The sequence below is a fragment of the Hibiscus syriacus genome, unplaced genomic scaffold (genome assembly GCF_006381635.1).
Source record: "Hibiscus syriacus cultivar Baekdansim isolate YM2019G1 unplaced genomic scaffold, ASM638163v2 tig00004779_pilon, whole genome shotgun sequence".
NCBI lineage: Eukaryota > Viridiplantae > Streptophyta > Magnoliopsida > Malvales > Malvaceae > Hibiscus > Hibiscus syriacus.
This window is the reverse complement of record NW_024062030.1, coordinates 304518-318582: the sequence shown is the minus strand read 5'-3', so window position 1 is coordinate 318582 and position 14065 is coordinate 304518. Positions and strand designations below refer to the sequence as shown.

The 14065-nt window shown below is 36.4% G+C and overlaps 2 protein-coding genes and 1 pseudogene across 2 annotated transcripts; 2 read left to right on the top strand and 1 right to left on the bottom strand.

The window, feature by feature from the left end:
- Positions 1-63: 63 nt before the first annotated feature.
- Positions 64-1542, bottom strand: LOC120197454 (annotated as a pseudogene).
- A 7817-nt stretch (positions 1543-9359) lies between these two features.
- On the top strand, positions 9360-10943 carry LOC120197443 (probable glucan endo-1,3-beta-glucosidase A6). The gene is made up of 2 exons (XM_039198973.1): positions 9360-10661; positions 10834-10943. The coding sequence occupies exons 1-2, from the start codon at positions 9362-9364 to the stop codon at positions 10869-10871; spliced, it is 1338 nt and encodes a 445-aa protein (XP_039054904.1). The 5' UTR covers positions 9360-9361; the 3' UTR covers positions 10872-10943.
- Positions 10944-11599: 656 nt separating this feature from the next.
- LOC120198226 (cytochrome P450 71AU50-like) lies at positions 11600-13212 on the top strand. Its single transcript, XM_039199587.1, has 2 exons — positions 11600-12562; positions 12655-13212. The coding sequence occupies exons 1-2, from the start codon at positions 11615-11617 to the stop codon at positions 13195-13197; spliced, it is 1491 nt and encodes a 496-aa protein (XP_039055518.1). The 5' UTR covers positions 11600-11614; the 3' UTR covers positions 13198-13212.
- Positions 13213-14065: the final 853 nt, after the last annotated feature.

Below are 14065 nucleotides of genomic sequence, written 5' to 3'. Positions count from 1 at the left end.
GAACATGAAGATCAATGTGTATTGTGTTGTGGTTTTACCTAAGCTACCTGGTGACAGGGTCAGCTATACAAGATCGTTTCTGCCGGTTCTCGAGATGAAAGATCATTACCCCGATCATCTGATCTAGAAAACATATGGTTCTTGATATAAGAATCGATTAGTTTCCTGATTGTATCCTCTTTCAGAGAAGTTGAGTTCACCTTCCGATAAATCTTCTCCATCTTATATTGAATCCCGAAGTTTGAATATGCCTCAAGCATTGCAACCAACTGTTTCGAGGTCACGATACAATAAACCCGTTCCATTTTTGAAGTACCCGCCTTGATAAAACTCACGGATAAGCTAGTTGTAGGTAAATTGGTTAGGTGGACACTCATCCAACACCATCGTCTTCAAGAATCTCCCGTTTTCATCGTACATCTTATATTTTCCATATGCTTCGTTGAGCCCATCTAGGTGTCGGTTCTGGGTTCCGAACCTGTTTCTCTCAACTCATTGAGAAAGAACACAGCATGATCAAACTTCCCATTCTTGGAATAAACGTGGATTATCGAGTTGTAAATCTTCAAAGAAGGTCCAAGATCAGTAATCCATTTCGCGTGGTGCCGTGATTGCTTCTTCAGCCATTCCCATTTCACATAACAATCCTATTATCTTTTCATAGTTCAGTCCATTGATTCTTGATTTCTTCCCCATGAAAAACCTGCCCACAGATATATAACTTATAAAATTTCAAAGTAATCAAATTGGAAAACTAGAAAACATCCCGTGTTCTATTTTCACTGTATTTTCCTACCCATTTTCTAACTCGGAACTTCTCATTTTCCATCCCTTTCTCACTGACCAAACAGTGTCATTTTCATTAAGTTCAATTAAAGCATCATAATAATTTTCACATCACTAAAACTGAACTTTAAGAATTGTATTCTCTGCATTTCCCTTCAATTTTTAAACCCAAACTTCTCATTTCCCATCCCTTTCTCAGAGACCAAACAACAACGTAGTAAAAAAACTGAACTTTAGACTATATTTGGTGTATTTTCTCCAACCGTAACTTTTTTTTTGGCATCATTGTCTTAGGGACCAAACGGTGTCCCATTTTCATTAAGCATAAAAATATACAATTTAATCCTCAAAAACAACATTCCAAATTTTGTAAAAATCTGGACTTTACAGATTGTATAACTCGAAAAACAAAGAGACGGAGCGAAAAGGAACAAACCTGGTGGATTTCATTAGATCTAGAGGCATGGCTGAGATATCTAATGGCAGATCAGAAATCATTCTTGGTCCAATCTCCATCATCTCGAAGAATTTGCTACTGTGGTGATGCATAGTATGGGGTTTGGAAGAACAATCATCCGGAGGCGGTGGCGGCCGAGGCGATGGGCGGAGAGAGGATAGACCACAAGAACAACAATGCCCCGTTCGTTTGGGGAACTGGGTTTTGATCAAAATCGATTCGTTGTTGGAATTATTGATGGAGAATTGCCATATCAACGTGATTTTACAATCTAAATTTAAGGGTATTGCTTTCTCCATCTAAAAACATAAAATTTATCTGAATATCTCTTGCTTTCAAATTTGGAGAGTTTTACATACTATCAACTTTTTATTATTTTTCTCTTGTTCTGTACTACTTTTTCATTTTCTAATATTTATATAATCTATTTCTATATAGATATAACACTATAATTATTAATAAAATAATAGGACAAGATCTAAATTATAAAAAAATGTACAAATACTAAATTAAATTAATAGTACACGAACCAAAACAAATATTAAGCCAAGGATTCCACTCAATAATGTCTAACATAATCAAAATTCAGTCATGTGGAGCATTGATGATCCTAATTTACATACGAACAGCACACGAACTGTGCCCACAGTGGCCTACCCTTCACTTTCCTCTCCTCCTTTTTAATATCAGCTTCATATCTTACCGGAGAATTCCATTCTTTCGCCGTTTCGACATCGGTAGGCTCGGCATCAGGTGATTCAAGTCCCAGAATTGAGCTAACTTTAGTAATCATGGCTACTTTTTCCTCTCTTGGATGTTCCTTTGAGTTCGGGGACTTCGGCTTCGTCTCATTAATGGCTTCACCAAGTAGGCTCTTCAGTGGAGTGTGCTGCTTTGCGTTCCAGTTAGTTACCTTTGCTATGATCTCTTCGTTCTTCTTTCTTCCGCGTGATTCGTTTGCCGTGTGAGTAAGAGAAGGAAACCAGCCTGCTTGCAGTGGCACGGCGGTGGCGGTTTGATTGCTACCTTCGGGATCAACCAATGTCATGAAAGATGGTGGCTCGAATTTATCGGCTTTATCGAGTTGTTCTCCTGATGCAACTGTTGGTTTCTTTACGTTGGCTTTCTCCGGTTCAGATGACAGGTGTGAGTCGGTTGATGGTAAATTTTCGGTGTCGGTTATCGGTGGGTTGTCTGATCGGGTTGAAAGAACTGTTCCGTGCACAAAAACAAAAGAAATAGACTTAGTTATCGGAACACAATTCCGCCACCTTTATTCTATGCAACAAAATAAAGCATTTATGAACGGACTTGGGAAAATGCAATGAGTATCAGCCTATGTTACTCGGATTCAGGTGTGAATACGAGTGTGTGTCTGCCATCGGTATCATCAGATCGAACCAGTTCTAAACATCGTACAAGTCCATAAATGATTAGTTTAAGAATCTACCCTACCTGAAACGGATCCCCACTGACCATCCAAGCTATCAGTTTGACTACTTGATTTCGAAACATCACCAATGGCCGCACCAAGTTGAGGTTTAATAGAGCAATTATCGGGTGGGGGGGGTTGCAAACTCCGGACTCTCCATGTAACATCTTCAATATCGGGTTAGTGACCAAAGTGTGAAATTTTAAAAATTCAATGATCAGATTAGATAAATTGAAAAGTGAAGGAATTAATTGAAATATGTTGGTGTAGGATAAATTATAAATGAAGAGTAAAATGGATAAAATGGTCATTGAATAAAGGATAATAATTAAATAATTAAATAATAATTAGTAGGTATTATAATACTCATGTGGAGCATATGTTTGGGAAATCAAGTTTCCAACATTTCTCCCATATTCATCTTCTTCTCTTCCCCAACGTGAGGCCAAAGCTAAGATAAGGTGAGTTTGATTTCTTTTGGTTAATCCTTCAAATTCAAGTATGGGTTTGATTCATGAAGTTTTAGGAAACATGATGGAAGGAAAAAGGGACTTAAAAACTCAAAGAGTTTTGAGTTATAGAGGATTAAAGATAATAAGTGAATAAGTGAAATTTTGAATAAGGATGTATAAATGAATTTAGAAGTTGAATTTGACTTGTCATAGGTGTGAATAAAAAGTTATAAGTGTTAGGAGTAAGTTTGAATAACATGAAAAATTGGGTATGATTCTTAACTTTAAGAATTTGGATGAAATATGGGAGATCATAGAGTGTTGAAATGATAGAAGTTAGTTAAAATGGTTGTAGATGAGTTTAATGTTATGAAAGGAGTTTTATATGAGGAAATTCAGTGAAGAGTTGATGAATTTTCGGGTGAAAAAACATGTTTTGAGCATAGTGTATCGACACCCTATGTATGTGTACCGATACCCTCTTGAACGAAAAATAACAAAATGCAGTAAGAATACTGATACCTCAAGGGGTGTATCGATACCCCTATAAGAAAAATTTAATATTTATTCATTAAATTTGTTTAAGTTAATAGCATCGAAGTATAAAGTTTAGGCTTCTGATAATCATCTTGAAAATTATATTTCTGTAGATATAGAGCCTAAACGAGTTCCGTAACAATTGACAAGTAAGATTGATCGAAGGAAAGGCAATGAAATATAGGTGAGTGCATATGCATAGCATGATTATAGAAATATATTCAGTTCTAGACTTGTGATAAGTCTAGATTTAATACTTTGATATATGATTCATTTCATATTATGAATATGAAACATGATATGAGTTCATACCATATGCATTATGTGACATGAATATGCAGGAAAAATTATATGAACTACGTGATAAAGGTATGTAAATGATATGTCTATGAGATACACTATATGAATTATAAAAGCCCATGTTATGTAGATGAGAACTATAGGTATAGTTGGCATGCCAATAGTAGAGGGTCTACGCGGTCCTTCGGGATAATTCTACGTGGTTCTTCGGGACATATATGTATTCTTTGGAACATGTATGAGGTCTTTTTAGATACCTACGTGATCCTTGGTATATGTATATGATTCTTAAGGAATTTCTTTATGGTCCTTATGGACAAATCTTATATGGCACTACGGTGCATTTCTACGCGGTCTTTCAGGACAAATTCTACGTGGCACTTCGGTGCAAATTTATACGAGCTATGGTGATATCATAGTGCACAACTCACATACCTCAGGTTCTCAGTATTATATCATGGGCCAGTGAACTTATTATATGAATTCATGATGATTAATTTGATAAGATTACAGGTGATAAGATTACAGGTAAGATACATGGTTACATGACTTGCATGAATTGAATATATGATTTCATGATATTGCATTTTATTATGACATTTTCATTATATTTTATTGTCATTATTATTATGCCTCACTAAGTCTATAACTTAGCGTGTAAGAGTTTTACACATAGGTACCGAAAAGTAAAAAGATCCATTATAAGCTCAACAAAACAACATATCTCCACTTGAAGATAAGATCAGAAGTAAATTAAAAAGTATGTATTATTATGTGATAAATAGGTTGACATGTAAACAAAGTCTTTAAATTAAGTATGTGTGCTCTGTTCACGTTTTGGAATGTTTTAAACGTATTTATGTCAATGATAACTGTATAGTGATGAACGGTTTAAATTTTTGAGTTTTATATTTTTGTCGAAAAATACTGTAGCAAGGTATCAGTACACTGTAGCAGGGTATCGATACCCCTACAGTAATATGGAAAAAAGTTAACATTCGGTACTGTTCATGATACTGTTTATATCGTATAGTACTATTCATAAAACATATATTTTCTTAAATTGGTTATAACGAACATAATTCAACGATATATTATCATATTTTCTTAATATAAGTTCAAATGATCTGTATTTTGTTAAGAATATTATTTTAAAAAGTCAATGCGACATATCGAACTCGTATCCAGGTCGAATACTGGGGCGTTACACTCGAGTACGACTAACATCAACAGCATCAGAATTTTGAGTGGTAGACTCGGGATCTGGATGTATCGACTCCTTGTTCAACTGGTCCAGAGAAGATTCATCAAACTCATTTCCTCCGCTGTTCTCTACCACAGAAGACATAACCTCGTCCGCACACTCTCCTTGTTCCTTGCTATCCCTGCTTATTTTGGATTCCTTTATTTCACCTGGACTGTTCCGAACTCTATTCGAGTGTGGATCTTCGGTCTCGGGTAAGGCTCTCATATATTCGCTACTACCTTCCTTTTTGACGACTCCGGATTGATGATGAGGGATAACAGATTCAGATGTGTATCAAAATAAAAAACTTGAGCAACTAGATTCATCAATGTCGACACTTTTTGTTCATTAATTCAGCCTAACCAGCCATTTACACGTGTCAAAATTAAAACTTTTCACTTTGAAAGAGACTATATTTATTGCAAAGAGTGGAACTTTACAGGCTTCTGAAAGTTGTTCCTCAGCTGAAATAAATAGCTCGTAACCTTCAATGGTTCCACAGATCTTGTGAGAACGCCTATGTTTTGCACTTGGATTTGGGTTTGGAAATGGCCACCCACATTTGTGACATAAATGAACTCCATGGCTCTCATGACCTGCAAAAGTCAAGGCTATTACATTAACCACCCTTAAAATTACTAAAAAAGAAAATAAAAATAAAGGCAGAGTGAAAGAAAAAGTTGCAGGTTTTCTAGGAACAAGAACTCGATATGACTCAATAGGAGAAAGATTTCTGGCACATCGAAGGAAGTCCCAATTTCAGCGGGAGCTTCAATAGGATTCTAAAGCTTCAGCCCGAAGCTTACCCTATTATCACGAATCATACTATCACCATCAAACATATTTGGCTGAAAATTAGATTAAATGGAGACAAAGTAAAATGGCATCCTTTGATTTGGTACCCTTATCATATTCCGAAACATAGTATTATAGCATGGATGGCTATTCTTGATCGACTCCCGACCCGGGATCGACTTTTGCGGATGGAGATTACCACTTTGGAGAATTGTGTGCTTTGCAACGGAATGATGGAAACTCGGTCTCACCTATTATTTGATTGTCCACTGGCTGCTAATTTATGGGACTCAATACTGCTTCATAATGAGTTAGAAATCACTTTCAACCTGGGAAGACATGATCACATGGGCAAGCAATAATTGGAAAGACAAATCTCTTCTTTCAACCATTTTAAAGATTGCTTGGTGAACGTAATAGACGAATTTTTCGAGGATGTACAAGGACTGCTGACGACCTTTTTGCTTGTATCAAAGATTATGTTTCTACCAAACTGAGGGGGGTTAATATTAATATGTCTGATAGTATCAATATTTCTCTATGTAATTTTTGGTGTATTGATTAACCGATCTTTTGTCTTTTAAGTATGGTGTACATATGATTTTTATGATCGATTATTTTTATAGCAGATCTTGATTGGTTGGGTAATAAAATTAAATTATCAAAAAAAAAAAAAAAAACTCAATATGAACTCGGTAGAAGGGTTGTACGGAAAGTGATGGTCACCTTTAACAATTTATGGTGATAAATTCGTTAACTGGTACCCCATATGCGCTTGTTATCAGCAAGCCTTCAATGCTTATTAATATAGTACCAAAATTAGCCTTCAATTATTAAAATAGTAACTTTTTCTTTATTTTATTTTTTGAAATATTATAATATTAACATTTTATATTAAGTTAAAAGACTTCTAACATTTGATATAATAATTATTTTATTATTTATTATTTTTTAGGACATTTTAACCCTTAATGTTTCATTTTAAATTAAAAAGACTTCTATTTTAGAACATTAATAGTGTGTTAATTAATTATTTTCATTTATAGAAGGAGTTTTTTTCCCCAAATTGAAATGTTAGGGGCCAGCATATTTTTAAATAGGGACCAAAATGATATTTTAGTAAACATTAGGAGCTATTTTTGTTATTATGACTTTGTTTTTTTCTTCTTATCTGTAACGTACTAGTACTAATTCACCCACCTTACTCAAATAAGATCGTATTTCAAATATTTATTTATTTTATTTGTAAAAGTTTTCTCATTTTCAATTATGTAATTCAATTATTAATTTTATTTAATTTACTAATTTTAAATCAATGAAATGATTAAATAATTTTACATTATAGAGTTGGATCTTATTTCTTTTTCATAAAGTTACTGTAAGTATAAAGCTCTTTAAAAATTTATAATAAAATCTATTCATTGAATTAAAAAAAATTATAATTAAGTGATACTAAATTATTAAATTTTATCTTAAAAATAATTGAATGATAGCAAATTGTTATATTTTAAATTAATTCGTGATACTAATTTATTTAAATATAATATTGTAGATATTAGAAATTATACCTTCAGATCAAATATTTATTCTTAAACTAATTACATTTAATACTTTTTCGAAAGTTATATTTAATACCTATATAAAATCAAAATCACATATTTGATCCTATTTTTAGTATATCAACCGGAAGGGTGACAACAAAGGTGGATGTGTATGCATTTGGAGTGTTCTTACGATGTCGAGCATCTTGAAGGTTGCCGAGCTAGCCGGTCACTGCACAACTCGCGAGCCGTCTCAGAGACCCGACATGGGGCATGCGGTCAACGTGCTAAACCCTCTGGTTCAGCAATGGAAACCGATGAGTCGAGAGGAAGACGAAACAACGGGCATCGACCTCGACTTGAGCCTTTCTGAAGCTCTACAAAGATGGCAAACGACCGAAGGGACTTGGTCGACGTTCGGCGATTCGTCGCTCTAAGCGACACAGACAAGCACCTCGGAACCGAAACCTACGTGGAGCTCGGATGATACCCGGTGATGGAAAATCAAAGAGGTATGAGACTGTTGAAAATGAAACCACAGTAATGAAATGGAAAAACGCCATGTTTGTGAACTTAAGTTGATAGCAAACATTATTGATTCAATTTGGTGTCTTTGTTGTGCTAAACCTAAGCCAATAGAGCTATTGTTTTTTTTTTCCTTACTAAATTCTTCAAAATTAGCTAACCCATTGTTTTGTTTTGCAGTAGAAGAAAATTGTAATATTTTAACATTTTGCTTGTAATATTTGATCAGTCATTTGGATTTAGGGATGGTCATTGGACCGAATCCGATTGGGTCGGGGTTTTTTAAAAAAAAATCGGGTTCAGGTTGGGTTTTTTAAATGTGATGTTCGGGTCGGGTCGAGTTCTGGTTTAGGGTGAAAAATACCCGACTTGACCCAAAAAAATATAATTTTACCTTATATATTTAGGAATAATTATAATAATACCCTTCTATATACTATTTTTTTCAATTAAATCACTGTTTATTAAATAAAAATAATATTTTTATTATTTCGGGTAGGGTCGGGTTCGGATTTTATCTCAAAAAGTCGAGTCGGGTTTAGATCGGGTGGAGGGTATATATTTTTCGGGTCGGGTCAGGTTGGCCAAAACCCGACCCATGCCCATCCCTAGATTTAGATATAAATTTTTTATTTAATTATATGTGATTGATATAAGCATTTTCAAGTTTTTTTTACTACATTAAATAACGCATTTTATAATTATTGATAGTTTCTCATCAAATTAGAAGAACATAACGACATGTTGTCGAGACTTTTAAAAATAAAAATCATACATTTAATAGAATCTAATTTGAAGATTACATAGATCACTGTATTTTAAGATATCGTAAATTTATATACATTTGAACACATTAATCATTTGTATTATATTCATATAATAATGTGTTATTTTATGTTATAATTTAACTATTTCTTTTGTGTGGCTTTAATACCGTTAAATCATGTTGAATTGGCCAAGCAAGGGTTAACTACCCTTCTTGGGGGCACTTGCCCCTCTTGTCTTTGAGCAATGTATGCTACTTTCTACTTAATTAATCCATGATCTTGGGGCCTTTCTTCTCTTTAAAATCTCAGCACTTTTGGGGGGCAAAATCATTACATTATACAATTCAAAAACATGGCTCTTCTTCCTCTCCTCTTCTCCTCTCTCCTTGTTGCTTCTTGTAAGTTCCTTAATCCCATACATAATGTATGTATGTATATGTATGCGTGTGTGTATGTAAGTATATGTATGTATTATGTATGTGTTAGTTCAATTGCTTTCTTTTGTGCTTCAACAGTGGCAGATATGACCGGCAAGATTGGGATAAACTATGGTAGAGAAGGGGACGATTTGCCGTCGCCGTACAAATCGATTCAGATCATGAAATCCATGAAAGTTGGCCAGGTAAAGCTCAATGATTCGAACCCCGAAATATTGACACTCTTGTCGGGAACCAAGATCCATGTTGCCGTTACGGTTCCTAATGAAGAGATGATCCGGATCGGTTCGAATGAAACGTATGCAGAACAATGGGTCAGGAACAGTTTCATACCTTTCTATCCGAATACCCTGATTCGGTTCGTGTTGGTCGGCAACGGAGTCCTCAATTCCGACATAGACAGTGATCGGATCGCGTTGTATGATTCCCTTCTGCCTGCAATGCGTGGGATTAAGAAATCCTTGAATAATCACGATATTAGGAACGTCAAGGTCACTACGACGCTATCAATGGATGTGCTGCAGACGACTTTCCCGCCTTCTAATGGTACGTTTCGGTCCGGTATTTCGGGTACCGTGATGCCGAGGATGTTGAAATTCTTGAACCGGACCAAATCGGTTCTTTTCCTCGATGTTTACCCTTATTTCGCATGGTCTGCTAATCCGAAAAACATTAGCATAGACTTCGCTCTTTTAAGAGGAAACATAACGCAAACCGACCCCGGAAGTGGCCTAGTTTACACAGATCTCCTAGACCAAATGCTTGACTCAGTCACATTCGCCATTGAAAAGATCGGATTCCGCAATATCCGATTAGCAATATCCGGAACCGGCTGGCCTTCTGCGGGAGATATCGATCAAATCGGTGCAAACATCTACAACGCAGCCACTTATAACCGAAACCTCATCCGAAAAATGACATTGAACCCGCTACCGGGGACCCCTAAAAGTCCCGGTGTGGTCATACCAACATTCATTTCCTCCCTATATGATGAAAACCACAAGATAGGTCCAGGAACAGAGAGGCATTGGGGCTTGCTACATGCCAATGGAACACCGGTTTACGAAATCGATCTCACCGGGAGCCGTAATATGTCTGACTACAAGCCGCTGCCACCCGCCGAAAACAACGAGCCATATAAAGGGAAAGTTTGGTGCGAAGTGGCACCGTGGGTCAACGAAGTGAGCTTGCCATCAGCAGTGTCCAATGTTTGCGGCATTGATAATCAAACTTGTGCGGCATTGGCCCCTGGGGGAGAGTGTTACGAGCCAGTATCAGTGGTTTGGCATGCAAACTATGCTTTTAGTTCATATTGGTCAAAGTACCGAAGCCAGGGGGCAATTTGCAGCTTCAATGGGTTAGCTAGAGAAACAACTGTGGATCCGAGTAAGTTCCCGATTAATTCAGATTAGGGATGACAATGGGACGAGACAGAGAGAATATATCCAATCTGATTTTTACTTACATATACACTTAAACCCGTTACGTTCCGACTCATTCAAACTCTAAAATAAATATTTCGATCCTATCCTAACCCGAATTTTTTGAACTTTAGCAGGTCGTGGACGCTGCAATTTCCCGAGTGTGACACTGTGAACAAAGATTGGAAGCTTTTAAGGTCTCTGTCATGGAAATCAAAGCTGCAATAACTCAAATTCTAGGAAAGCTACCCTTAATGTTTCTTCTTTCGAAATCGTTGCTGTTACTTCATATTTTTCTAAGGGAATAACTGTATTTTTTAACATATTAAAAGAAAGGATTTGCTTGTTTCCCCCATCCAAATCGAGGAATATTTCTTTCCAACTCTCCATTTTTCATTTTTAATAATTTAATCCATATTTGGAATTGATGTATATTTAAAATCGGATATACAGATTTAAAAGAATCGAGATTAATTTAGAATGAAAGTCATAATTTGAAGGTGGAATTGAAACATTCAGAAGTTGGAGACCAATTCAAAATAAAAATTATAATTTAGGAGCGTGTGTGTAATTAACAAATATTGATCGTGATTTACAGCCATTTAATCTAAATTATTATTTGCTTGGGTTATGCTTGAATGACTGTACAATGGATGGTTAATTGAGATAAATATTAGATTGAAAAATGGTAAATAAATATTAAATTATTTTTTTAAGATATTTTGTTATCTAAATCAAATTTTATTTAAGAAACCAATTCTTAATATTATTATTTTATTTATAAGATTCCAACTTGAAACTTTACTCATCAAACATGAAATTCCTTTTTGTCACTCCCACCTAGCAGGCATTGATTTGTTGTTGCTGCTTGTTTTACGCTTCTGTCTTCAACCTCTAAATCACGAATATAAGTACGCCATGGTTGCGATGCAAGGCTTCACTCAGCGCTGCTTTACCAATTGGAAAAACCCTTCAATTCCCACCATGGATTGGACTGGTACAGCTCTTGCAGTTGCTGCACTTATCTTCTTCTTTCACGCCTTGACATGGAAAACAAGGGCTAATATTAAGAGATTACCACCTGGTCCCAGAGGGCTTCCGATTCTCGGAAACCTTTTGACGATAGGCGGCAAACCGCACCAAGATCTTCGACAATTAGCCCTCAAGTATGGCCCCATCATGCACTTACGCTTCGGCTTGATGCCCGTGATCGTGGTCTCGTCCCCCGAAGCAGCCGAGCTATTCCTCAAGACACATGACCTTGTTTTCGCTAGCAGGCCGCCTCATGAGGCTTCCAAGCATATCAGTTACAATCAACAGAACATAGTGTTCTCACCATACGGCTCGTACTGGCGCAACGTGCGCAAGATGTGCACCTTAGAGTTACTTAGTAACCACAAGATTAGTTCTTTCAGGTCCACGAGGAAACAAGAACTTGATCTCTTGGTTCATCGGATTCGAGAGGCTGCTGCTGCTGGTGTTGCTGTTGATCTCAGTTCCGAAGTCACATCTTTCAGTACCGATGTTGCTTGTAGAATGATCATCGGAAAGAAATATAATCGCGACGATTTCAGTGAAAAAGGGTTTGACGCTACGATCCGAGAGGGAATGCAGATAGCAGCTTCGTTTAATCTAGCTGATTACATCCCTCAAATTAGAGGACTTGATCTTCAAGGGCTAACAAAGCGCATGAAGATTATTGCCAAGGATTTTGATGACTTCTTTGAGAAGATAATTGAAGAACATGTTCAATCTCAAGATGAAAACAGGGTCAAGGACTTCGTTGATATCATGTTGGGATTCATGGGATCTGAAGAAACTCGTGAGTACCGCGTTGAACGAGACACTATCAAAGCAATCATCTTGGTACTCTTCTATGTCTCAATCTACGTTCCTTTTCGAACTCGTCTTTCCTGTCTTTCGGTCAAATATTTGCCTGTTTATCATGGTTCTTGCAGGACATGCTTGTAGCTTCAATGGATACTTCAGCGGTTACGATCGATTGGACATTGGCGGAACTCATCCGACATCCACGGGTGACAAAGAAACTCCAACAGGAACTCAAAGATGTGGTTGGCACGAAGAGGACGGTCGAAGAATCGGACCTGGAGAAATTGGAGTACTTGGACATGGTTATGAAAGAAAGCTTCAGGCTTCATCCAGTAGCACCATTGTTGATCCCGCATGCAGCTAGGGAAGATTGCACGGTGAACGGCTTTCACATACCGAAGAACGCTCGCATATTCGTAAACGCATGGGCCATAGGACGGGACGAAAGGGTTTGGACCGATGCTGAAAAGTTCTATCCGGAGAGATTCGAAGGAAGTGACATCGATGTCCGAGGACAGAACTTTGAGCTGATACCATTCGGTTCCGGTCGCAGAGGATGCCCCGGAATGCAATTGGCACTCACCGTGGTTCGGCTCGTGGTGACTCAATTGGTTCATTGCTTTGATTGGGAGCTTCCGGATAATATGTTGGCGACTGAGTTGGATATGTAAGGAGTTTGGACTAGTTTGTCCTAGAGCCAAACATCTTGTAGCTACACCAACATGGCGCCTAAATACATGAGCAACCGGCACTCTTTTTATGAAATATCACTCCACATGAAGGAGATGAGTTGCAACACTGATGACGATCTCTCCAACATAGATTCACATTGCAGTACCAAGAAATTTGCTGAAAATTGAGAATTCGAATTTAAAATATGAATTTTACTTTAATAAAAAAGGATAAATTACATTTTAATTTATTTTAATTTTCTTTTTGTTAATGGAATCAAATAGATTATGGTGTTTATTGACGGTTCATCCCTTCTAATTTAGACGAAAAGTCACAGTCGATCGATGATAGATCAATCATTAGTCGATATTGAAGCACTTTGTCTATAAGAGGAAGTAGAGCATAGAAGAGTTAAGGTATAGTGATTTTATAGAGGTCACATTCCAACTCTCGATCATACTCGAGAGAGGTTAAATAATGACTCGTTAGTTCGTATATCATCTGTAAAGATATAATACTACATATAAACTAACATTAACATGTTAAATAAATATAGTTAAGTAATATGAGTGTCAAAAAATATATAATTTACCTATAATCAAAATATTATGTTCATGCAATAAATTTCAAGACACTATTATTAACAATTTAGGTCTACAAAACACTTTCGAACTAGTATAAAAAATTTAATTAAACCCATATCTTTTACACCTAATTAAGTAATTGAACTATATGTATGAATAGGTTAATTTTGGGACATTTTTTCCTTTTCTTTCTAAACTTTAAAGTCGGTCCTTTCTGTTTTTTTTTTCTTCTTTCGACAGATGGCATTAGAGATGGGCATGGGTTGGGTTGGGTTTGGGTCGG

Bases quoted from the DNA above. Each gene is read 5' to 3' on its own strand.
- LOC120197443 (XM_039198973.1), top strand. From the start codon at position 9,362: ATGACCGGCAAGATTGGGATAAACTATGGTAGAGAAGGGGACGATTTG. The intron at 10,662-10,833 runs GTAAGTTCCCGA...GAACTTTAGCAG, and splicing joins AGAAACAACTGTGGATCCGA to GTCGTGGACGCTGCAATTTC.
- LOC120198226 (XM_039199587.1), top strand. From the start codon at position 11,615: ATGGTTGCGATGCAAGGCTTCACTCAGCGCTGCTTTACCAATTGGAAA. The intron at 12,563-12,654 runs GTACTCTTCTAT...TGGTTCTTGCAG, and splicing joins CTATCAAAGCAATCATCTTG to GACATGCTTGTAGCTTCAAT.